The sequence below is a fragment of the Heliangelus exortis genome, chromosome 1 (assembly GCF_036169615.1).
Source record: "Heliangelus exortis chromosome 1, bHelExo1.hap1, whole genome shotgun sequence".
Lineage (NCBI taxonomy): Eukaryota > Metazoa > Chordata > Aves > Apodiformes > Trochilidae > Heliangelus > Heliangelus exortis.
The window spans coordinates 111,378,160-111,404,371 of NC_092422.1; the positions used below are offsets into that span (position 1 = coordinate 111,378,160).

Consider the following 26,212-nt stretch of genomic DNA (forward strand, 5'->3'; position numbering starts at 1 on the left):
ATAGTACCCGGGATCAAAGCATATTTGACTGATTCACAAATGTTACTTACACTGAACCATCCCAAGACTTTTGGTAATCACTAGATTAAAAACTAATTTTGTAATTATTTTTTAAAATACACATATTAAGTAGTGTTTTGAAAAGAGGCTGTGTGCTAATCCTCGTTTCCTCTGTGTTCTCTGGTTACTCCACATGGGGTTTTTCTGGATCTCATTAAAACCTTTGAAAAGCTTGCCATTGATGTTACTAGAAGTGTCAGGATTTCTTTTACTCGTGGAAGTTTTGTTTTGGGTTGTGGACACACATAGTTGATAACTTTATGTGAATTTCATTTTGGAGGCTTTGAGAACGGAAAGAATAAGGCAGTTGCACATAAATGTAGGTCTCACTTTTGAACATTTCCAGAAGACTCTTTCTCAGGATAAGGAATGTCCTGCTCCTTGGTACATCATAGATTAGTTTATGGGTTTTGGTAGCTGTGATATTTTTTTCCTCTTCATTTTAAGACTTGGTAATTCTGCTTGGAGTGTAATAGTCATGTTTTTCTTGGTTATAGTCTAAATAGGATTTTGTTATATTTGCAAGAAGTATAATTCAGGATCTGAGAAGACTTCTCTCTTAAATGTTTTTGATACTGAATTATTGTGGAAATTATAGCAGTTCTGAGAATCCTGTACTCTGACTAATAAACTTTCTTCCATTGTAAAAGAAACTAAGGATCTGCATGGGTCTTTTCCACAGGGTACAATCCTTCAGGAACACATTGCTCCTGCATGGGTCCCCCACGGGATCGCAAGTCCTGCCAGCAGACCTGCTCCAGCATGGGGTCATCTCTGTGGTATCACAATTCTTGCCAGAACCCTGCTCCAGGCTGTCCATAGGGGCACAGCCTCCTTCAGGCATCCAGATGCTCTGGAATAGGGTCCTCCATGGGCTGCAGGAGGACATCCTGCCTCTCCATGGTGTTCACCATGGGCTGCAGGGGGATCTCTGCTCTGGTGTCTGGAGTACCTCCTCCCCCTCCTTCTTCACTGACCTTGGTGACTGCAGAGTTATTTCTCTCATACAGTCTCATTCCTCTATTCCAGCTGCTGTTGCACAAGCAGTTTTTTCCTCTTCTTAAATATGTTACCCCAGAGGCACTACTGCCATTGCTCATGAGCTCAGCTTTGGCCAGTGATGGGTCCATCTTGAAGCCAGCTGGAACTGGCTCTATCAGACTGGGGGAAGTTTCTAGCATCTTCTTATAGAAACCACTCCTGAGGACCCCCACTACTAAAACCTTGCCACACAAACCAAATACAGCCGTAAACTGTGTAAAAATAGATGTATAGATTGAAATGGTGATGCCATGACATAGAAACAAGGTGGGGTTTTTTTAAGCATCCCACTCACTGGAAAATCTCAGAAAGGTCTGCAGGTAGAAATTCATGTTATTGATGTTTAATAAGATTTTTAACTTTTCCACTGAATGTCAGGTTGTCCTTTTAGCTTCAAGACAAGTTCTGTGCTTCACTGAATGAATGAAGTTTGGTTTCTTCTAATGGTGTGTTTGATACAAGTAAAATTAAAAAAAGGGAACTGTAGTATGTCTTTTATTAGTGGAAATGGATCTTTGTAAACTCATGAGGCTTGTATGCATGACAAGTATATTGATTTCAATTTAGATGTGAAGAACATGAAGAACATAAGCTATACTGGATTGGATCCTGACCAGTTTCTTGTCCCCAGGTGTGACTAGGACAAGCATATGTAACACTTACTTCAGACTTGCATTGTTTTTTTTATATGGAATTAGAGAACTAATGTGGTTTTGTAATACTCTCTCTTCAGTAACTTTCTCTCCTCTCTCTGTGTTGTCCACTCTTTAAGCCCATATTGACTGTTAGTATCCATGACATTCCCTGGCAGGCAGTTCCACATACCAAACACTCACTTTGTAAAAAGCTATACTCTTTTGGAAAAAAGATAGTAAAAGTTAATCCCTGTTGTCATTCTTCAGTGTAACTTTTTGGAAAGAAGCAGCAAGAATGGTTACAAGTAAAAGATTTAAGGCAGCCTGATGAATGAGTTACCTGACATATTTCAGGGTGATGATGTGTTCTTAAAAGCCAGTATTTCTTTCAGGTCACAATTCTTACACTGCCAATCCTTCTCTAGCCTCCATGCTATATATTGTGTCTTTGTAATTGAAAATGAGAACATTTCTTCTGTTCCACGTGTATGTCATCATTATATTAATTGTCATGGGAAAAAGCCTTGCTGTCTCCTGAATTCAACCATTGCCTCTGACATGCTTGGCCACTACCCTGCTTTTTTGTCCTTCAGCATTGGTTTGTTTTGATTCATGTAGCAAAGATATGGCTGTTCAGAAAGATGCATTTCAGATGCTCCTGTTTGATTCTTTTCTCTTAAACACCCATTCAAGGACCACCTGTAGTATGCCATGGTTTCTAATTCCTTAACAGCTTTAATGAAGGAATTAGTGAAAGGTGACAGGAAGTAAAAGCATGCATGAACTGCATCACCATAACCCACAAGTCAGCTTCCTCAAAGCCTTTGGGAGAGATCACAATAATGCATCATCTGTGCTTTATTACAGTTCCTCATGATTTTTCTGTTACAGAATCCAGCCTTACTAGCCTGTAGTTCCCCGGAGCTCTCCTGAATTCAGATACCATGACAGTTCTGGCAACATAAAATAATGAATAGTTCAGCCTTTTCATCCTTAAGTCATTTAGAACACTTGGGTGAATACAGTTTCATTTTGCTGATTTGTTATAGTCCATTTCATCAGATTTTTTTAATAAACTCCTAAGAGAAGGGCTGCTGTTTGGGAGTCTTCAGTGAAAACCATTTCAAAGCAGTCATTTTGGATTTTTGCAGATGGGTGTTTCTTCTCTCATTCCTTTTATCTTGATCATCACTTGGTCCTCCATCCTCATGTGGCAGGCTTCCTATTCCTGATGTGTTTGAAGAAAGACTTATTACAAGTTCTACCTCCATTTATTAGCTGGTGTTCAAATTCTTTTTTGGCCTGTCACACTGGGTTGGCTGGTTGTGGGTTTTTTGGTTGTTGTTGGGTTGTTTTTTTTTTAACAACTAAATCTTTTAGGCTTTTCTGAATTTTCAGAGGGTTTTTTTGTTGTAGAGTTTATGAATGCTGCTTTCTTTTACTAATTAGTGTACATGGACTTAGTGCTTTTTGGTGTACTGTAGGATGCTTAAGTGATTTGCACTTTACAGATACTCAGCCTGCATCAGTGCTGTAGGACTGCTGAATAATTTTTTGTTGTTACACAGAAGCTGCCCATCTGTATGTTTTAAAATAGGACCATGCATGCATCTCAAGTCCAAGAGTCACATCATCTTCTCCTGTAGCTTTCCTGACTGTTTTTCCATGAGAGTCCTTGACACTGTCTAAAAATGTGGCTGCTGTGCTAAATACATGTCAGGCATTTGTCCTTTGTAATCAGAAATAACTGAAATCTGATTGCCATTATGCTTTTTACTTAGATTGAGACAATTTGTGTATAGGTATCAGTGCCAGTGTTTTGCCTTGATTCTGTGCTTAGGTAAGGTTCTGTTAGTCAAACAGGGGACACAAACTGTGGGGGTTTTTTCCTGTTTTGCATTTTCTTGGAGATATGGAACTTCTGATTCCATAACAACCATTTGATATTGACAGTTACCAGGCCCGTAGTCTCCAAAAGAGACAAACTGAATCTTTAATTCCCGTAGAACTCATTTTTTCTAATGATCATTTGAGATCTTGAAAGTGATGTTTTGCATTTTGGTTGTAATTGTTCCTTCTTTTAGTGATGTCACTAGATTGTGTGATGAGATTATGCTAGTTTTATTATTTTTGGAATAGTTTAACATGGGCTCAGGAGGCTTCTTTCTGATTTCAGGACTTCCAGGATTCCTCAGAATCCTGCAAGTCCCAGTTTAAAGTTGCTGAGATGTTTGCTGTTTGTATATTTTTTTCCCATTCTTAGAACAGCTGCTAGTCTTTATGTGCAAAGTTTCTGGCTACAAAAGCAGGTGTTGATATTTAAAATGCTGGCCTTATGACATTATGGATTGCTGAATCGCTCTGTAAACTTCTTAAGGTTCCACATTAGTTTTATTACCCCTCATGACTAGCTATTGATGGTTTTCTTATGTGTGGAATTTAGAGCCACTGAGCATCAGTTTTGAAACTGGGAAGACCTTATAAAGCTTGGAATCAGCTCAGTCAATGACAAAACCACTCTTCTCAAAACTAATAGCAACTTGCAGCGCAACAGCTGATGTAATAATGGGTGTGTATAAGTAAATCACTTGTTTCCTGGCAAATATCCTGATATCCCTGTCTTGCCTTCTTTACAGTCAGTTTCTCTCAAGATGGTTAAAGCTTTTTAATTTTTATTTTTAAGATTTTTCTCCAATTTTGATTTCTTTGAGAAGCTGCATAATTCGTGTGTCTATATAATCTCACATAAGTATTTCTGGCGGTTGTCAAGCCTTGCCACAATAAGTTCTGGATTTGAGGAGTGGTGTGCAGAAAATTTATAAATAATATCACTTTTGTTATGGATAATCGTATGGTCTCTAAGACAACAAGAGACTATTGCATCATGTAGTCTTACCTCCTGTATATTGCAAGCAATTTTCAATTTTCAGTAAAAGCCAGAGGTAGCTTGTGTGTGACCTTTCATGCCTGGACACCAACACTGCAGTAATTGCATAATTTCGTTTTTTTTAATTGCCTTTAGTGAAAGCTTTTTCAGTGCCAAGGTCCTGTCCAGGTACCCTTTGAATCCAAACCCATGGTTTTTTTCTCTTCTTTATTTTTCTGAATTTACACAAAACAGATGAGTACAATTATGGGTGATCTGGACACCAAGGAGAACTCTACAGCTTCCACTTTCCTCCATGTTGTGCTTGTCCACAATTGCACAATTATTCCAGTGTTTACCTGACATGCTGAATTCTGTACGTGTGCTAAATAGGACTACATAGAACTACTGTAAACAGAATCTGGAAATAAGCTGTGGGCAGCAGATCTATTTACACAGTCCTCTTTGGTCACTTGAACATGTGTGTGGGAACAAGATGTAGATTAGATTGGGACCAGTCTTGCTCTTGGCCACAGTCTTCTTCTTGGAAAAAGATTGGTAGATGGGTGAACATCTGGCAGAGCATAAAAATTGTCCATCTATTGGGAGCTGTGGCTACTGCTGCTCAACTAGTTCATTAACTTTGACTCTTGGGAGAAGCTATTGGCAAAGGAGCAAGAACGGATGGATTGTCCTGACAGGAAGTCAACAGGCTGTGATTGATCATCTCTGCCTGCCACTGAATGTGTGGTTAGACAACACCTGAGACAAAATGTTCCTATCTCCCACTGGAATCCCAGATCATCCTGCATGTTAATTTGAGTGCCTGAAGTCCCCTTTGAATGCCTTTATGAAGGGGTATGACTCTCAGAAACATTAGAAGTAACAACTCAGTTAATAAAGGCAGACTATATTGATCTCAGATGGGAATCCTGTTCTCTTTCTTGATTCTCATGACGATAGTCTGACATTTTTCCTACATAGATTTTTTGTGAGACTTCTGGTAATGTTTTAACTGCAAGCATACATTCTCTTTACAGTACAATGGTAAGAGATGAGTAAAAGTATACAGGTCAGTTCATGTTTCACTGCTGTCTCAATATGCTTCTATTGTGAAATTCTTTTTAAGTCTAAGATACAGCTAATAAGGATCTGGCAAAAACTTTATCATAATAGTCTTTATTACAATAGTGTTTTTCTCTGTATCTGGAGATTTTCTGTAAAACCGATTCTCACATGGATAAAATGAATCCTATAAAATGCTTCTGAAAATTAAGTTTACATTATCTCTTAAGTAAGAGCTTTGGTGAAAGCAGAAAAGGCTAGAAGAGGTTGCTGAATGCCCATAAGCTTTCATATATTTATATGTAAAGTGGACAATAGTAATGCTGATAATACATTTGCCAAGAAGAAAATGGAGATGATGAAAAAAATCATGTTTAGATAGAAAGGAGAGAGAAACCATGGAAGACTTAACCTCAATGGAAGAGAATTGGGTTATAGAGCACTCAAACTGAATGTATGTAAATTCACAGAACCTGACAGAACAAACACATGAATGATGGCTGTTGAAGTTCCAAGATCACTCCTGAATATCTTTGAAAGGTCATGGTGATCAGGAAAGTTTCTTGATGATCAGAAGAAAGCAAATGTTACTCCTGTCTTCCAGATGGGCAAGAAGGAAGATCCATGAAACAGGAGGCCAGTCAGACTTCTCTCACTCCACAAGAAGGTGACAGAGAAACTAATGTTGGAAACCATTCCCAGACACATGAAGGAGAAGAGGGTCATTAGAACAAATTATATGTTAGATAAGTGGATAGTGAGATGGATGGGAAGATGACTGAGCTGCTGTGAATTTTTACCATCTTGCCTTGAGTGTCTTAAATAATGAATATTCTTTCATTGTGTGTCTACATGATATTTTATGAGAGACAGGAATGAAGCAGTGTGGTCAGAAAAGTTCTTTTGCAAAAGCCTTGCTTGTTTCAAAACTAGAACTGCATGTATTTTGATATTTTTTTCACTGGATGGATGATATATTCAATCTTTATTTAGTTTGTTTCGATCATTTTAACCTTCAGCAGTCTGCAAGGTTATTACTTGAGAATGTTTAGTTTGATGATTTTAAGAATTATTTTACGGAAATTCAACTGTTCAATTAATTTCTTCACCACAGTATTAAGAGGAAGGTATCAAAAATTCCACAAAAAGATGAAGCTGCTGTGGGCATAATGTTAACAAAGCAGAGCAAGCAAAAAATGGGGACATATTGGTGACAAAATGATTTTTTTTTTTTGGCATTTTTAGACAAGAAAAAGTGAAGATGAATGAAGAAAAAAATAACTTAGCGCTCTTTTAAACAGGTGGGTGAGAAAGTTCCTTTTGCATTTCTTGTTTATGAACTACTCATTCTTGATTGTTTTCTTGTTGAGAACAAACATTCTTGTTTGTTTGCTTTCAATAAGAAAGGTAGCAGAATAAGTTTGTTCCTCAAAAGCTGAAAGACACCAGACAAGTATATCCTTAGTTATGGAAGATTTTGGATTTCTTTTTCCTGGTCTTTCAGCAAAACTGGAAGGGACTAACTCTTGAGGCTGTCAGCAGGACATCTTTGCAGGAGCATCTTCCAGCTGTGTGCAGCAAGTAGTATAATGGCATTCAGACTAACTTAAAACCTTAAGTTCTATGTGTCATTAGAAGGATGTTTTCCAAAAGTAACAATCAGGATTGTGGCTTTTGTTTTTTGATATATTCTGAATACCATACTATGACAGCCTAGCTCAGATACAAAATCAGAGTCCAGGTGCTGGCAAATAACACTTGCACTAAATGCCACTGATAGTGCTGTTCTCTCTTGGCTTTCTACAAACTGATCATGATAGAAAATTAATAAATAAATAAAAATCTCAAAATCAGAAGATTTGCTGAGGAGCAAGCAAAGATTTATCTTCTTCTTCTCTCAACTTCATAGAGTTTAAGGAGAGTTTTTGATGTAGTATAATAAGCTAGGAGGTGCAAGAAACAGTAGTCTTCATACAGGGTCTGCAGTACCTGTTCTCAATTCTTGGTATTCATCCCCAGGATTCTTTGGGTCTTGAATAGTACCAGACCTTTCAATGGGAGGAAAGGACATCAGTTAACTTTTGCCTTTTTTTCTTCTTTTCCTTTCTGCAGATTTTTCCCACAGTTTTTAGAATTCATCAGCCATTTGAGTTTTTTGCTGGGAATACATTTTAAACAAATCTGTCTAAAGCCTTTAATACTTACTACTTTTTTATGTGTTAAGGTATATTCCTATATACAAAAATATAAATTGTAATATTATAAATACTTACAGCATTTAAGATTATCTGAAAAAGATTTTTCAATTAGATTAATCTTCCGATTCGTTTAGAAAGTAATTTATAACAGTGACTTGAACAAACCCAGACATCCTAAGTATTAATAACAAGCTGTCCATTTATGTTAAAGGTATTTGTCTTCTTCCACAACATTGGTTGTTTTTAACGCAGTCTCTGTGTGCTGGTACAATCACTCCTTGTCTCTCTTCCCCCATTAAAATCTTGAATTTTAAAGACTGTGCAACCAAGATCTCAAGGCATTTGTTTCATGCACATTTTTGTGTACAGATTTAATATTTATCCACTGCCCTGCAGGAGAGAACCCTGGCCTATGCCTTAGGTTTTACTTTTAACTTCACTGTTGTTGTCAGTGTTGTGGAAGATAAAAGCTCTCTCTCTGTCTCTCTGCTCCTCCACACCCCCCTTAGCTTGATGATGCATTGAGTAACAGTTGGCAGCTTTGTTTGTTGTTTTGAAAGCTAGAAAAACCCTTTTTGTACCCTAGAGACTAAATGCTGTTTGGGAAATAAGTGATGTTGTATGCTGTGTCAGTTTTTACTGGCTGCTTTCTCACATGCTCTTTTGGAAAATCCCTATAGTCCTCCTGCGTTTCTTCCCACCACTTCATTCCCCGACTTTCAAACTACAGAAGATACTTCCAGTTTTTTCCATTGTCACATTGCTTGAAGAGTTTTTGTCTTTTCACATCAAAATGCTGTTCCCAGAGGGATATCTAGAAATTGTTCACCCTGACTCGTGAAACTGAGCTTAAAGCTGTTTTTCTGAGGAAATAATGTCTGACACTGTAATTTCCATTTAAAAACAGCTAACATCTGTGGAAAATGCATAACCAATGCCTGAGGAATTTCTGCAAACTAAAGTCTGTGTCATGTTTGACTTTTTCAGTTCTATAGAAGAAAGGGGGAGTGGGGAATAGAAGGACCCAAAACTGAGCTCATTTTGGTTTCTTCATACACTGATGGTATCAGGAGGTTGCCTTTCTCCCTTTCTGCTGTTTTTCTCTTTTTATGGTGTTTTTTGGGTTGGGTTTTTGTTTTGTTTTTTTTTGATCACTCTACATTTGGACCATATGTTCCCTTGTCACTGGTTCACTGTGGGTGAGCCAACATCTTGAATTGAGTGGCTGCATCAAGAGTTAGTTGATTCAGTAGATTAACTCCATGTTTGTACTGCTCAAAACTCATTTAACAGTACAGCTGGTGCTGTGGGGTTTTCCTCTTAACTACTTTGTCTCATGTGATAAATTAAAGGCAAATTTTTAAGGGGGGGTAACCGATGACAGAACAGTTCACTGTCACAGGAAAGGCATGTTACAAGAGTTACACTTGTGTACATTTACAATCACAAGGTTTATTTCCATCTACTAAATGATTCCAGTAGTCAACACTGGGTGGTAATTTGGTACAGCAGTAAAAATGCTGTGCATTATGTTAGTCTGTAGTGTTGTATATACTATCCCTGGATGCTTTGATGGTTCGATGACATCTGAGAGCTTTTGATGCCTTTTTATGTTCCATATTTTCCAAACCAAATCTCCCGGTATTATCAGAGTTGTTACTAGTTATACAGGGGAATGCAAGCTGTTTAGCTGTTTGTCCTCTGATACAATCCAAAGTCCTGCGACATTGCACTAGGAATTTGATATTTGGAGTAATTTCCAGAAAATTTGCAACCAGAGGGAAATTTGCATGGTGTTTTATTGATAAGTGATTGATACAAACAGTAATGTATTTGTCGTGTGACTGATGTAATGAGAATGGGATACATTCTGTTTGGACAAAACATGATTTCTGTGAATACCAATTATTTTGCTCATCTGACTTTCCCCTTTTTCATCAAATTAAGCTTAAAAAAGTATTGTAAATATTTTCTGTCTTTTCAGTCTTAAGCTTTTTCTTACTAAGTTATAGTCTTCCTAAGTTTGATGATTCATCTTATGTCAGACTTGAAATAGGGAATGTCCTCTGGTCCTCAATTTATCCTTGTTCTTTATAGATTCCTTTTTGCAAAAGCATGTTTAATGTCTGCTTATAAATATAAGAATGGGTTATGAGATACCAGAATATGTTTCCAATTTATTAGATATATTACTACAAGAGAAAGGACGTTTAGAATTTTGAGGTTAAGATTTAGATGTTTGAGGACCATTACTGCTTCTGATCTACAAAAGGAATGAGCAGTTTCATAGCTAGGATTCAGAGATTTATTTTCTCACAGTAATCCAGTAAGTAGCTTTTATCTAAAATAAAAAGGGAAATTTTTTTCCAGTCCACTGGAGAGGGGATAGCAGGCACTTTGTAATGAGGAAAGGATAGTGTTTGAATGAATCAAATCCCCAGACTCGCTTCATGTTCTTTCTGACTTTTAGTTATGAGATAAAAATTGAAAATTAATGCAGTGGTGAGTAGGTATATGTTAATATTTTGTCCTTATGTTTTCAACAAGTTGAATACTTTTTGTTTTCTTTAGTATAGTAAACAGCTTAAAAAAACAAACAAAAAACCCCCCAGCTTTTAATGTTTTTTTACATTAATTGGTGCAAATATATTAATACTTTTTTTTTTTTTTTTTACTTGAAACAAAAGTAACTGGGCACCCATGAAGTGTTCTGAATTTCTCATTTTCTTGTAAGGAGGTAATTGGATACGCACTTATAATGTGGCCTCCTGTAACCTGGCAATAAGGATTTTATATTTTCATGTTATATTAATCTTATGCAGAAGTGTTGCTTTTACAGTCTTTTGGTTTTTTAATTTGAGAGCAGCTCAGGGGCCTTTGCAAACACCTCTTGGGTGAACTGATACCTGCAGGTGAGTATCAAAACAGTAAATTGTACATGGTGCTCAGAGCTCTTGTTAACCTCATCTGCAGTGGTACCAAGGATTAATGGCTTGGAAGAGGAATCATCTTCTGTTGGAGAATATATTTACATTCTATTACTAATGCAAACTGTCAGAATACTGTTACTAAACCAGTAACGTATTTGTCATGTGACTAATCAAGAATTCGTCCTTGAAGGTCATGTGGCACTTTGTACTTAATTCAGGAATACTCCAAAGCTATTGCATTCTGTTCTGTCACCTCTCTCACCTGAAAATACAGAAACAGTAATTTGGGGGGAAGAGGTTTTGAAGTGAACTTTGAGATTGGATGCATGTTTCTGAGTGTTTATTTGTCTTTGGAATAACAGAAACATGAATGCTGATATTATTTGATAAATAGTACTATCAGCTCTTAAAAAACCTCACACCTGTAAACATGAAGAAACTTCCAAATTACACCTGTCTGTACTCTGGATTGTGTCCCTGTGTCTGGAGCAGTTCCCAGCCTTTTCAGACTCTCTGAGCTCTTGGAAACTTGTACTTAGGATACCATATCTATGTTCCTTGATAGTTTTTCAAGATGCTGAGGCACAAGCAGGTTCAAGACATCCTACACACCTTAGTTCACAAAAACACATTAGTTCTTTTCAGAATTCAGTTTCCATGCACTCCACATTATGATACAGTTCCCAAACTTTAGGTCTCCCAAATACTATGATTTTTTGAAGGAGGACTGTGGTAAATTCAGTGTATTGGTATACGAAGTCAACCAAGAAAGTGTTAAGTTTTAACCTGGTGACTTCACTGATTATATGAATTAGGTACTATTCTTCCTAATATACATATTTTCACATCATATTTGTCAGTAATAGCATTTTTTTGTGAAGTCATTGCATAATAAAGGATTAAATAGTGTTACAGGGTGAGTTTCTTCTTGAGCATGTGATATTACAACTATCTTGCATTGTGCAATTTGATGTGTTACTTTTTCATTTAGGGGAAGAGAGGCTCCTGAGTTTCTTTAGCTATTAATAGTATTTTAAATTTAGGAATTACAGAAAAGATTATTTTCTCCTGAGCGATTTTTACTTTTTACATTAGATAATACACTGGTTTCTTCTTTATGTATAAACATTCATACCTTATTTGAGATTAGGAGAGTGCTTTGAACAGAATCCCCTGATCGTCCCCACTTATGTTTTGTTGATGTGATGGTGATGTCTAGGATTGCACAAAGAGGACCATTCTCAGATGGAACTAAATTGGTGGTAAGCTGTGCAAGCACCTGTAACTCACTGTAAACACTGGTGGCCATTTGGTCCATGGGACCAGGTTAAGACCAGAGTTAAGTAATTCTCCCTTTTTCTTGAAAGAAACAAAGCATGGATGCTGGGCTGATGCACTCTTTGTGAAAGAGTATTTCAAAAGTATTTCTTTTGGGCTGCAATGTTTGCTAAAGCTAAGAGCAGTTTTCACCTTAATCTTCCAACAGATACTTGAGAACTATCTGCCAGAAAACCGTAGAATTGTTTTGTTTGGAAAGGCCTTTAAGACCATCAAGTCCAACTGCTAACCTATCACTGCCAAATTAATTTCTAAACCATGTCCCTTAAACACCACATCTGCATGCCTTTTAAACACCTCCGGGGATGGTGACTCTACCACTTCCCTGGGGGAAGTCTGTTCCAGTGCTTGACAATCCCTTCAGTGAATAAATTTTTCCTAATACCCAATCTAAACTTCCCCTGACACATCTTGAGGCCATTTCCTCTTCTCTTACCACTTGATACTTGGGAGAAGAGACCAACCCCTGGCTTGCTACAACCCCCTCTCAGGTAGTTGCCTCACCAGTGCCAAGTACAAGGGTTGCTGTTCATTTCTGAAGTGAAACATAACCCCTTTCCTCTGCAGGTAACGTGCTTTGCCATTATGTAGACAATAATGTTTTAGAGTTGTTTTGATGAGATTTACAGTTGTAAAATACACGCTTTAAGCTGGCAAGACAGAGTGTTTTAAAGACAGAATGTCTGCACTTAGAGATTTTTATTTAATCCGGGGTTTAGTTGCCTTCAAAGAAATCGCACATGTACTGATTTTTATCTTCATATAACATAGTTCTGTCCCCAGATACAGAAGACAATTATGACTTCTAAAAGTATGAATATGTACATTAAAAATTATTTTTAATAATTTTGCTGTGTAATTTAGAGTAATATAGTTCTCTTAGTCATTAGCTGTCTTTTTCAGCTCAAAATGAAATTAACAATTCATAGAGTTTTCTATGCGTTTAAATTCAGTGCCCAGCAGTGATAAGCAACCACACTTGAAAGTTTTTTGCAATATTCTGACCCGATAAGCCTGCTGATGTTGGTTGTTAACTAATACAGCCAAATTCAGCCCAAAATTTCTGGAAGATGTGTTTTAGGCCAAAATGACTCATAAAAAGACGGGAACAAACATGAATTATTTCCCGCCTGTATTTGCATACATTAATCAGATCTCTGCATCCTATCCAAGGAAATGCCAAGGAAAAAAGTACCCTTTAATAAAGCTAGGATTCTGGTTGTCTTCTTTATCTGACTGTGAGGCAACTTCACTGCTCTTCATAAAAATGGTTTTGCTCTAATTAGCAATATTATTTGCTCTTATTATTTCCAGGACTTCCCCTGGCTTTCTCTCAGAATGTTTGAATAATTGACATAGGAAAAGGGAGCAGAAGAGGAACATAGGCCTAGCTTAAGGCTGCACCTGCTGTCCCTTGGGTGGGGTAGAGTCAGTACTGAGTTGCATTTAATTCAGCGTCCCAGCTGTAGTGAGGCAAACCTCAAAGTTTGAGTTATGCTCTGGTGGTTTTTTTTTGTGTGCTTTTTGTTTGTTTGTTTGTTTTGGTTTTGCTTTTTTGGTTTTTGTGGGGTTTTTTTTTCTGCAATGAACTGAGCTGACAGACATGGAGCAAAGAGCTTCCATTTGAAGCCAAAGAACCCAAGCAATAGCCTTGTAATTTTTTTTTTTTTAATTTTTTTTTTTTTTTATTGCCTTGATAGAAGAGATAATATTCACCCAGAACAGTCTAGTCTCTATCTGCATTATGGCTTTGGAGTTAATGCTAAGAGGACATCATGAAACAAAGAGACCAAAAAGCCCCAACAGAACTTGCAGGCTTTTTACACATGGAGAAGCCATTTGAACAACAGCACCATCCAAACTAGTGAGCCTTTCTGAGAGGCATGGATTATTTTGTACAGATGGTATTGTACCCCTCTCAAAATCTTGTTCTCCTCCTCATCCTTCAGTGTGCTTTACCAGCCTCCTTAGGAGCCAACTCTTGCAGCATGTGTACGTTTGCTGGCTGGAAACTTGGTGCAAAAAGCTGGCAGATAGTTATTAATCATCCTTCAGTTTTGAAGCGTACTCACGTTTGCTGACGTTGGAATAAAATGCTTTTTTCCAGTCCCAGCTCCTTCACTCACCTGCTCGCTCCAAGGAGTTTCTGTTGGAAACCCGGGGTGGTTCGGGGAAGGTTGGAAGGCGCTCGAGTGGCTGAAAGTTGTCTCGAGGGTGCTCCCTGGCGTCCAAAAGTGGCATCGCTGATGTGGAGAGCTTGGGGTGTGGGTTTAGCGAGGAATCGGAAGGGTCTCTTAAGAGCAGCTAAGGATCCGTCCAGATTTTCAAGCCTAGAGCATGGAAAAATTGTGGATACGTTGAGAAATAAAGAACTGTGTTATATCTCTTTGAGGTAACTCACAGGATGAAGTCAGAAGTGCTTGTTTGGGATGAGACTGAGTAATGAGGAAAGGGTACCATTCTTTCTGTCATAATAGTTTGTCCTGTGGCAGTAATCGGGAGTAAACTAAGCCTGTATCAGAGATATATGATATGACATTTGGTATTCATTCCTGTACAAGCCCACTATAGTATATAACTTGGCAAACATCAGGGCAGTCAATCATTAAGTCTTCATTATTGTCTTCAGACGTGGGTGATTCTGCATATCTGTTATACTGACATCTCTTCTTCACTGTAAAATTGCCTTAGGCATCAACATTCCTGTTCTAAGTTTTAAAAAAGACATTTTGTAACCTATCCTAGTGTGTGGCAGTAGGCTCCAGACTTCACATAAAAGTCAACTAATCCAGACTCTGATTTTACATTATCTTCACAAATCAGAACTTATTGTAGAGAGAGACTGAAAGAGACTGGAAGAGGCCAACCTCTGCAGTGAAGATTCCCATACTGGGAGACAGAGGCTAAGTAGAGCATGGATTATAAAGCCCAATTCCCAAAGCAATCTCTCAAAGATAGGACTGGTGCTTAAGGTCTTTGCTCACATTCTAAGCATGTTTAGAGTTATTCAGTTATGATCCAGAATAATTTAGGCTATCCTAATTTCCTTCTAAACCCAGGAAAACTGATATATGCATTAAGATATTTTTGATTCATGCAGTTATTGTGTTTGAGACTTATTACTGTCACATAACTTTCTGTGTTTTGTGCTTTGTTTCTGCCTTTATTTCAGCTTACTCAGACTCTTTTTAAGGCAGACAGTCATAAGTAATTAGATATATGATGGCAGGAGAGGCATTGACAGAAAAAGTTTGGAAGGAATGTTGCAGAGTAATCAAGGAATAGACAAGCTGTATTTGTGTTAATTATCTCAAGTGGCACAAGTGTGTTGATGGTAATATAGATAAAGGTAGTTTTCTTCAGACAATAGTGTGTTCAGAACTAAGTAGTTACACAGTACAAAGGGCAGCCTAGGCTTTTGCTGTAGGAGCTCTATTAGGTTAGGCAGATTTATTTTTGTAAAGATCTAACAAAGAAGGGGGAGCCTTCAGGGGACCCTTCAAAGAAATATCTAATTTATTGTGTTCAAAGAACCTGGTTTCCTGATTGTGTTTTTAAGTACACATTATACCACACAAAGTGTATTTTGAGGAGTATACCTTTATTTAAGTGGTTCATACAGAGTGTGATCAGCTAGTTGGAAAAGTAAATAACTGGATGCTTGGGCTCAGAGGGCAGGACTAATGGATCGCATGCTATACAGATGATGGTAATGAGTACCACAGATGCTTACCTTAGGACCTGTCCTTTTAACATCTTTGTCAGTAACATGGAGTAGATGTAGACTCTTGTCAAGTTTTCAGATGCCACAGGGTTGGGATGAGCACCTGATATTCTTGAGGACTGCCATTCAGAGGGGCCGAGGCAGGCTGGAGAAATGGGCTGATAGGAACATTGTGATATTTGACAAGGACAACTGCCAAGTCCTGTATCTGGGTTGGACTAACCCCTGCAATGATACAGGCTGGGGACTGACTGGATGGAGAACTGCTCTGCTAGAAAGGACTTGAAGATCTTTGTAGACAGAAGGCTGCACAGCAGCCATCAGTGATCCCTGGCAGCTAGGCAGGTCAGCAGTGTAGCCAGTAGACTGAGGGAAATAATTGTCCCCCACTACTCATGGCTTGTTGGACCACATATCTACATAGTGTCTTGTGTGGTCTCTCACCCCAACCCCAAATGCAGGGCAAACATCAGGAAACTGGAGCAAGTCAAGTGAAGGGCAGCCAGATGGTCAGAGTCTGGAGCACTTGTCCTGTGAGGGAATGGGACTTGTTCTGTCAAGAAGAGATGGCTTCAGGGGACCCAACAGCAGCCCTCCAGGTGCTTCCAGGGAGGTTGCCAAGAAGATGGAGCTAGGCTGCTCACAGAGTTGTGTTGTGGAAGCATGGGAGAAAATGGGCACAAGTTGAAACAAAAGAGGTACAGACTTGCTAGAGGGGAAAAATGTTTTCCCCATGAGGAGGGACAGACAGTGGAGCAGGAGCCTATGAGACTGTGCAAGTTCCTTCCTTGCAGTCTTTCGAGATCTGACTGTTAAGAAATACTTTTAAAAGGCAAAATAAGCCTCAAATAAACACAATATTGGTACCAGGGAGGGGTGGCAGAGTTGAAAACCTGGAATCACACTGGTTCTGCATATGGTAGACATGAGACTGTTTAAGGTTTACTAAATGAGTTACTAGGTTATTTGAGTTACAAAGGGAACAATAAGAGAAACTAAATAAATGCTTTTGTTACCTCACTCATGTCAAGCAGAACTTTAGGGAAATGCACATCCTGTTAGTAAAATGAGTCATTGCCTGAAATTACAAGTGTCAAATGAGTGAATCCTGGAACAGCTTGATAAACGATGTTACAAAATGTCACAAGACCCAGCTGTTCTGTCCATCCCTTTTGTCTGATTTTGTTCCTTTCACTTTGTCTCTGGTCCCATTCAGTTGGAGATATAGAACAGTTTGGTATCAGGATACTGGAATGCACTGACATTGTCATTTTTATGCTAACAAAGGGATATCTTACCTTTTGAATAAAATATTAGCATATGAACCTATATTTTTCATTGTATAAGAGTTCAAATGTTTGTTTATCAAAGTAAGAGTAGGGGGAAGTAGGGAAGAAGTAATTGCAGACTCTCATAAAGTACTGTTAAGTATTTCTTTTTTTTATTTCTTTAAGCAACACATCTGAAAGAATGTTCTTTGGCATCTCTCTTTTCCTGAAGGCCATTAGAGGAGATCCCATGGCATTTACACAAAAAAAGAGTCCAATAATTGAGTCACACACAAGGGAATGATAATTATAATTAACATTTATATAGCGTATTTTGTTACAAAGGCACTTCTCAAGTAATTGACAGCACTGGTGAAAGGTACAGTACCAAGAAGTGATACGGTGAAAAAGGACAGACCAAGTGTGCTGCAAGTTAGTCCTTACTCTTAAAGACCTCATTACATTATTTTGATTTCAGAGTGAAGATTTTGTCTTTTGAAGTCATGCCTTACGCACTCTTCCTGCTTTAAATTAGAACAGTAAGGACTTGAGTCACCTTGGCTTTTGCTTGTCAAAATAATCAGAAAAGATAGCTGAATGGAAACTGAGCCCAAATCTCAAGAAAAGCATATTCATATTTGGAAAAAAAAATGTAAAATCCTGTCTCCTGCTTTACCTCCCTCCTCTTCTCCCCACCTTTTTCTTGTCCTCCTGATACTTGTGTTTTCACTGTACTTGCTGCTCTGGGAACTATTAAAATAGAACCAGAAAATCCCTGTTCTGCTCCCAGACTAGCTGTGATGCCATCTTGTTGGAATCTGTGTTTTCCAGATCTACCCCAGAGAGACTCCTTTGAAATTAAGGTAAGCAAGTAAAATTTTGAATACTTGACTGTGTTACATAAAGATTAAGTTGATGCTGCAGAGGAGGAGTTAGTAGGGGATCAGAGGTTTTGGCTTTTCCTGAGTAAATCTGATCTTTGATTTTCTGAGTAAATTTGATTTGGTTGAGATTTTTCATCACTGCACTTAGCTTTTTTCTCTTCCCTTTTAAGCTAAAGGCATAATAACACAAATCTGTCATTAGATAAACCTTTTTTGTTTAGTCTTTTCTTTCTTAGAGGTCAAAGCATAGGTAATATAATTCTAGCTTTGTGTGGATAATAGAAACCCGAGGAACTTCTGGGTTAGATATGTGTGACTGTGAAAAATGTGACATGCAGTATTATGTCTATGAGCTGAAACCAGATGCTGTCTCTGTTTAAATCGAGATTTTGGAGCAGCCCTCCAACAAGAGAAGAAATCTGATACCTGAACAGCATTACGGGAGAATCCAGTAGTGCAGGATAGTGCCTCAAGTCCCAGGAACTTCCTTATTTTCCCATATTTGTTTTTTCACTGCAACAGTCAGCATCCAGTGAACAGTAGAACAATTTCAGAAAAAGGCAAGCAGAACCTGGTGTGTTTTTTCATTTTTCATGTAACAGACATTTCATAAGAAAGGTCAATCTTGTAAGAGAATAAGCGGATAAAATTGCTGATCACATAGATAATGAAGATACCTGGAAAGTATTGAAAAAGTATAAAAGAGTATTACATTAGTGATCTTTTGACTCAGCATATATCTGACAGAAATGTATGCTTGCATCTGCTTATCAGACCATTATTGCCCCCGATGAAGCATATGCTTGGTAAAAGAGAAGGAAATGCATCATGACGTGGGTTTCCACCTCTGTTTTCTACAGGAATGATCAGAGAGAAAAGGACATGGGAAGTCTGCCAGGATTTCAAGGGGAAGCTGAAATCTTTATGGCATACCAAACATAGAAGAATTTGGATAATGCTCAGGAGGAAACAGAAAGGTGCATCTGGCAGCAGAGAAGCAAGTGGACAGGAAAGCAGGAGCATATCTGTCTCTGAGAAAGGGGATTAACCTCATATCTCTTTCAGGTAGCCAAATAAGTAACACGTTTCACTGAGCTTTTTCTAAATAGAAGTTGACCTTTGTATATTTTGCTGAAAGGTGTTGTGGGATCTTTGGAAGAAAAAAGAATGTGCAGTAAGACAAACCAGTAGAGTCCATTTTAGAGTAATATAAAGACAGCTGAGTGTGACCAAGAAGTTATTTCCCCATCACTTTTCCTAAGAGACTACTCCAGCGAATGATTGATTTCTTCTTTTTAATTCTGAAAAGGGAAAAATAGACTGTGCTTTCAGGAACAGTTAAAAATCTAAACCAAACCAAACCAAAAACCCCAAACACCTGTGTCTTCAGTTTCCTGTCATTTGAGAGTCTTTTTGCCATCAGTGTGGGAGACTTCTGTCCAACTTCATGGCCTTTTAAACATCTTTTCATCTCATCCTAATTGTACCTGTTACATTTAGCTGTTCACAGTGTTTATATTCAGGATTTGAATCTTCCCAGAGGTCCTTGAGGCAATAGTGTTTGGGGATTGTTTGGGATCTGTTTATAATGTTGATTTCCAGATTAATATTCCCAGATTTGAGTTAGTGAATCAAAAACAGGTTTCCTTAAGTTAGAATTATAAGGGTATGATCAGGCTGGAAGGCATTTCCACTGTGAAACTGGTTTTGTTACAGCTGTCTCTAGGACCATTACTGTTAGCTTCTGCTATGAAGTTCTTCCTGAAGTATGGAGTATACAGGGTCTTTTAAATACTCTATTAATATGTTTTTTTGGGAAATATTCCATAGGCTTTCATGCATTACTCTTTTAATTGAAACTACTTTGTTTCTAACCAGGACTAATGCTGTGATTTTTCTTTGCTTAGAGAGCACTATATGAAAATAGGACAATGTCAGGTCCAGGCAAGTGGAGAGTGGGAACAGAGCAAGCATACTAAAGAGCTTTACATATTGCAAACAATGGATATGATTGGGTATGGTTGAGTTTGGTTGGTTGGTTAGTTTTAAAGGAGAGAGATATATAACTACTTATTACTTAGTTGAGTGGATTTAATCTCTTTTGGGATGTTTTCCAGACACTGAGACTTAATTTTTCCTTATTCAGTTAAAATTCTTTTTTCTACTTAACCTTTTCCTTTTCCAACTCCCTTTTTTTTTGGTGTTTCCTGGTCTCATTGTAAATACTGAGTGAAAAGGTTTTTCATGGAATACTGGAATTTGTTTTCTATTTGCAGTTCTGTAGATGGTGAGAGGCTCTAGCCCCCCCTGCGTCGTGTATTGCCTTTTTGCTTTCTGTGTATATTGTGCACAATGACTCACCAGACATCTGAAAGGAGAAAATATAAAATATTTTTATATTGCCAAAATGAGGTACAAGCGGAAAAAAAAAATATTTAGCATACCTGCTTATAATTGCGTGTCAAAACCCCCTAGTGTTTATTTTGTCTAAATGAAAGCCACATCTAGCCCAAATTCATCTTAAACAAAATCTTGAGATTGCAAAAATGCGAAGTTGAATACAGCACACAGTTTTCTGACTACTGCAAATGTAATTTTTGCATTTAATCCAACTTTCTTGGATAAAACAGTGAAAATGTCTCTCAGATGAGTTTTCAGTTAATAGAAATTCTGATATTTCTGGTTTTCTTTGCATGAAATTTAAATGATCAAACTGAAACCTCTTATCCTGAATAGGCTAGAAAGATCTTCTAACAAACCCCAGAAGAATATTGTAGGGGGAGCCTGATAATCTTTTTATTTTTTTTAATGCTAATTCTCCTTTTCCAGTGGGAGTGAATGATGTCATCCTGTCTCCTCCCACTGTGTAAACTAAGCTTGTGTCAAAGTATTGCTGCCTCTTGTCACAGAGAGAACAGTTCACTTAAATGCAGCTGCAGCACTTTGGTGTGATACCTGTCAGAATCATTCCCAGAGCGAGGTTGGGTTTGTGACCATGATGTCAAGATTGGTCTTTCTCCTTTTCTGTGGATATATTGCACTAAACCTGGGAAATGCTCAGAAATTGCCAAGAGGCAAGTAGCTATGACAACTTTCTGGGTTTTTGTTTGTTTTTCTGTTATGGGGCTTTTTGTTTTTGAATGCTTGTGTTTTGCCATGGAAATTCGCTTTCAACATGTTAGGAATGATTAGAGAGAAAAGAAAAGATGAAAGAAGATCAGTCAACAGAACAAGGTCCAGGTGCAAGAGGGTAACTTTAAAGTTCTTGAATAAAACAAACTCGAATGTTTTCACAGTATCTTGTAACTCTACTGAGAAGTACCATGAAAAAAAAATAACCGTATTTAATTATTTTATAATGATTTAGACAGCATGGTGCAGGTTTGTGGTTTAAGGTCTTAAAGAAAATGTGACTTAGAAACACTGTGTTGTTGGAAATTTTCAGTTCTGTCTTGAAAGAACTTTTGTGTTTTCCTTTTATATCCGTCCTTAACAATTCAGTAGGAACTGACTTTTGCAGGTCAGGTTGCACGCATTTTGAGGGAGAGAAGTATGATTTATTAAAATTTCCACAAGAAGAAAAAACCCCTCCAAACCCGTACGAATATTTGTGTGGCTATTCCTTTCTCCTGGAGCCTGGAAGTACAGTAGATTTGCAAAGCTGGCAGGGATCTCTTCTCTGCCTTGCTAATGTCACCAGCATAACACTGGCATTTTACTAGTATTTTATTACTGCAGGCAGAGCAGTCAGAGCATAAAAGGAAAAGAATATTTCTGTATCTAGATCCTAAAATACTTTGTAGCTCCTTGGCATTAATACAGCACTTTCACAACCGTTTTTGTACTGCACTCATTGCTTTCACTTTGTAGAAGTGCTTGCCTAAGTCCACTGTGCTTTGTAATGCATTTAACATCTGCAGTCTCCTGCAACCAGTAACATTTAGGGAGGGAGCAGTAATTCAGTTCCTTTTGAAGGTGTTTATTAAGAAATCAGCACTTTGAGAGCTTCCTAAGAGATTCTGTTTCCCAGATAAGGAACTTTAAAATATTTTGGGGAAATGCGTGATTTTTCACTACCCCACCTGTCTCCACGAGACTTCTGTAAAAAATTCCTTCTTTTTTTTCTTTTCTTTTTTTTCTCCTGGTGATGTTCTATTTGAAGTAACTTATTTTCTGGAGCCACTGTAGTTTCACTGTAGTTTTCTGTATGCTGCTAGTAATTGGGCTAACATGTAGTCTGTGACTAACATAGATATGCAGCTGTTATTTAAGTCAAGCAGACTGACCTTAGTTTGATCAAAAAAGCAATCTATAATTAAACTGTTGTAGAAGTTTATATTGGGGAGGATTATGTTGAACGGAGGGACAGTATGTATTACCTAGTGTGAAGAAAGGAACTTTGCAAGTGCTTGTCTTTTTAAATGGCTTCACTGCATTTTCTGCTCATTACCATAGAACAGTGAATGTAAATTTATGGTAACTGTGAAATTCAGACAAAGCTCCTGGTTCACTGCAGTCAGTGACAGATTTGCTCTGGGATGCAAAATGTCCTGTCCTAAAATAACATTGCAGAAGTGAAGTTCTGTTTGCCAAATGCATAAAGCTGCAGGTGGAATCTTTGTTTCTTTTCAATTAAATAGCTCTTAAAAGATTCTCCTACTGCAGTGTTGAAGCATCAGCCTAATTCTTTTGTTTGCAGCTGCCTCTCAGGTTATTATTTACATTGAACTCTGCTGATAATACAAGTATACTACTACCTAGATGTTATCTAGAGATGTTCCAAGGACTGTCTTTTCCTACCACACTTGTTTGAAAGGGAGTACAGAATCTTTTCATAAGCAATGAATGTATTGGAATCTTAAAGTATTTTTAAAATAAAGATATGTAGTGGTAGTATTCTGTTAAGAGGGCTACTATGCCCTGCTAAGTAAGCTTAAATTCCAGTGAATTCCCATGCTCTTCAAGTCATCAGCTTTATAACTGAGGTTCCAGAGTCACTCTTGCTCTATGGGGGGAGTGGAATCAATTTCATAACTTGACAGAGAACAACCTAGCCAAAAGCACTTTCTGGTGGTAGTTACTCCTGTGAACAGGTTATCAGTGTAAATATTGCCTTTTTTTCTTTTTTCTAAAGACTGCCTTGGAATACTAGTGCTCTCTCTCTAGGAGGTGAAGCACAGTGATCCCCAGTCTCATGAGCTGGGATTTCCTTTCAGTGATTCAAGGAATGCTGCAAAGGAACAGAGCCAGTATATGAGACAGTATCTGCAAATACTCTGTTCAGGAGCCTGGATCACCAACTACTCCCTTTGCCCATATATCTTTATAGTTTCAACTCCACAAGTGGGTTTTTTATTAGAGTAACAAAAGAAAATGTTATTGCTCTTCTCAGGAGGGTGTCCTTTATGAAAAAAATTTTTCTTTAAATATTTGTACTTGAAAAATTAAGGCACTGTTGGAGGGATACTTTGGGAATGCTACCAACATGATTCAAGGAGTCAAAATTGGAGAAATACCAGTCAAAATTTCCAGTGGAAACTTTATGCTGATCCTGATTGCCTGCAAGACTATGAATGGAAAAAAAAAAAAAAAAAAAAAAGAAAAAAAAGAAAACTTCTATCTGATCTTAGTGTAGTCCCAAAAGCTGAGGTGAAGTAGCAGTTCTTTGTCAAATTTTCTGTAGCAAATGACAAGTGATGAGGCAGTTATGAGCTGTGTCATAATTCGGACTCTTTTTGCATTAAAATTTTACCAAAATAAGTAAAGGTAGTGTATTTAGAAAGGGGAGGTTGGTGGGTATTATGTTTTACTGTGGAGACGATGCCTTTTTTACGATTGTGTTTGTTTTTCACAAGTTTCTGTTTGAAGGGCCAGCTGCTAAGAAAGTACTGTAGTCCAAGTCCTGTGGACTCTCTTGAAGGATCACAGAACAGTGGGGCAAAAGATAATGATACAATTAAGGATGCTCTTATATCAAGGATTTCAGCCACTGTCTCTTTAACTATGTCCGGCTTCTAAAACTTCCTTTTTCATCAGAAAGAAGAGAAACTAGGACATTTTCTACTTTTTTTGTCTCTTCCCTTATACTCCCAAGGCAGTGCCATACAATATATAATTTTTCAGTTCAACACTGGTGTACTTGAGATATTTTAATGATGGTGGAAACAGTTGTAAAGCATAGGTGGCAGAGTTATAACTCGTCTTGCTTTCTCTAATTGTTATGGTACCGCGTAACAGAAATGTTCCATCATTTTGGAATGGGGACAGGAATGCAGTGTCTTCTTTAATAGAGAGGAACAGGGTACAGACACAAAAATCTTGTCTTTAAAGGAGTTGATAAGCAGAGCATCCTGAATCCAAGACGGAGATGAAAAAGCAAAATTACAAGAATAAGCAAGTTACAGGACGTAATCCACAAGACTGTACTTCCTTGTAAACCATGTTTCACTGGCATCTTTCCAGATGGACTCAATACAAATGTTGCTGAAGGCAACAGTTGTGGAACAAGTTTTTAGTGTTTGATAAAACAGCATTTCATGGTTTTGATTTTGCCAGTTGACTTCCCAGTTACAACACAGATGTGCATATAAATGCACTTTTTTACTATAAGATCTGTTTCTGATAGCTTTTGTTTATCTTCATGTTCTGCTTTGCTTTGTTAGAACTGAAAAGAATTTGTGGTTGCTCCCTTTTTATAAACCTAGTTTTACAAAGTCTTTAAAAAGGAGACTCTGAATGTTTTTCTGGTCTGTTTTTGTGTTTGGGTTTTTTGTTGCTGATGTTTTTTTTTTTTATTTGGTTGGTTGGTTTTTTCACCTGTATTTCTGACCTCTGGTTTTCCTTCTCTTTGAATTAGTCATCAGGTAAACTGGAATTCAGGCCCATTTTTGTTCCACTTTCCAGGATTCAAGCCTGTTCTGCTTTCCAGGAAGGGCTCAAGAAACCTTAATTCACCTTTCTCCTCATTGCTGCCTTTTTAGGGAAAAAGAGTACAGATTTGACATTCCTTATCAAGCCATGTGAAAGAGTCTGATTTACAGACCGTGTTGGGAAAGCCAGATCAAAAACTTCTTATGGCTGCAGTTGTCAACTGTGGAGATAGGTGGGAAAAAATATAGTTTTACTCTAAGAGGGGTTTTTTTTGGTTGTTTGGTAAGTATAAAGAAATATATGAAAATATTATAGACAACTACTGTAGAGGTAATTATATATAACATCACTTGGAGAGTGAATTCTGTATTTACAGTATAGTTCCAAACTTACTGCTGACATTTGTGAAAGAATAATTTTATTCAAAGCTAAATTTACTGGCTATGCTATGTTATGTAACAGTTCTTCCTAACCAGAGGTTAAACTCGGCATGTGTTTTCACTTACTGGTGTCAAGCAGTTAAAACAATGCTGAGTTGCTTCAATCTATCACAATCACTATACTGCAACAGGCAGACCTTAATTTTTAAAGTTTTATGCTGCCCCCCTCCAACAGTACCCCTGTGGTAGCTGTAGGACAGCGGGGCTAAAACTGTAAGACAGGGCAAAGTGAACTGGAAGTCGTTTTGGTCTGTTTTTAGCATATAATGAAGCTGGCATATCAAAATATCACAAATGGAGTGAAATGACATGTAGTTTATATCTTTGCTCCATGGTTTACAAAACATCTTTCTGGGAACTATTTTTCAAAATACAAAATGCATTAACCTTTAAAAACACATATTCTGATGAAGGAGGGTCAGTATGGATTAAATTACTGAACTTCATTTTTTAGTGTCTGGAAAGAGAAGTGCAAAATTAATTTGATTTGTGGGAAATACTTCTCTTATGTTTAATGGCATACAAATGACAAAAAAGTTCTATGAAAAATTTCAAAGGGATCCTTTATCTGGTATAACTGAGTAGCTAGGGCTTTCAGTCAGTAGACATGTCATGGCAAATTTGGCTCATGCTTTGTGGAAAATGAAAACAACCCATAAGAATGTTGCCATTATAGCAGCTCACTTAATCAAAGTTATCTTATCATGCAGACAGTTCTGTCCTAGGATTGCACAAAAACATACCAAAACCTGGTATTAAGTGTCAGGCTTTGGAGTTCAAAGATAATTTGTAATACCAGAATTCCATTTTTATACTGGCACAGGCAGTGGTGTGACAGTGATGATACATATGGGTGGTTTCTGCCAAGATTTGATTCCATAGCATACGAATGC

The 26,212-nt window shown here is 37.6% G+C and overlaps 1 protein-coding gene across 1 annotated transcript in view; it reads left to right on the forward strand.

Annotated features, from left to right (window-relative positions):
* Positions 1-20,903: 20,903 nt before the first annotated feature.
* ABI3BP (ABI family member 3 binding protein) overlaps positions 20,904-26,212 on the forward strand; it is a 145,320-nt gene continuing 140,011 nt past the window's right edge. Inside the window, exon 1 of the mRNA XM_071758351.1 lies at positions 20,904-21,083. Coding sequence (XP_071614452.1) covers positions 21,005-21,083 — 79 coding nt within the window. The 5' untranslated portion in view covers positions 20,904-21,004. The remainder of the gene's footprint in view (positions 21,084-26,212) is intronic.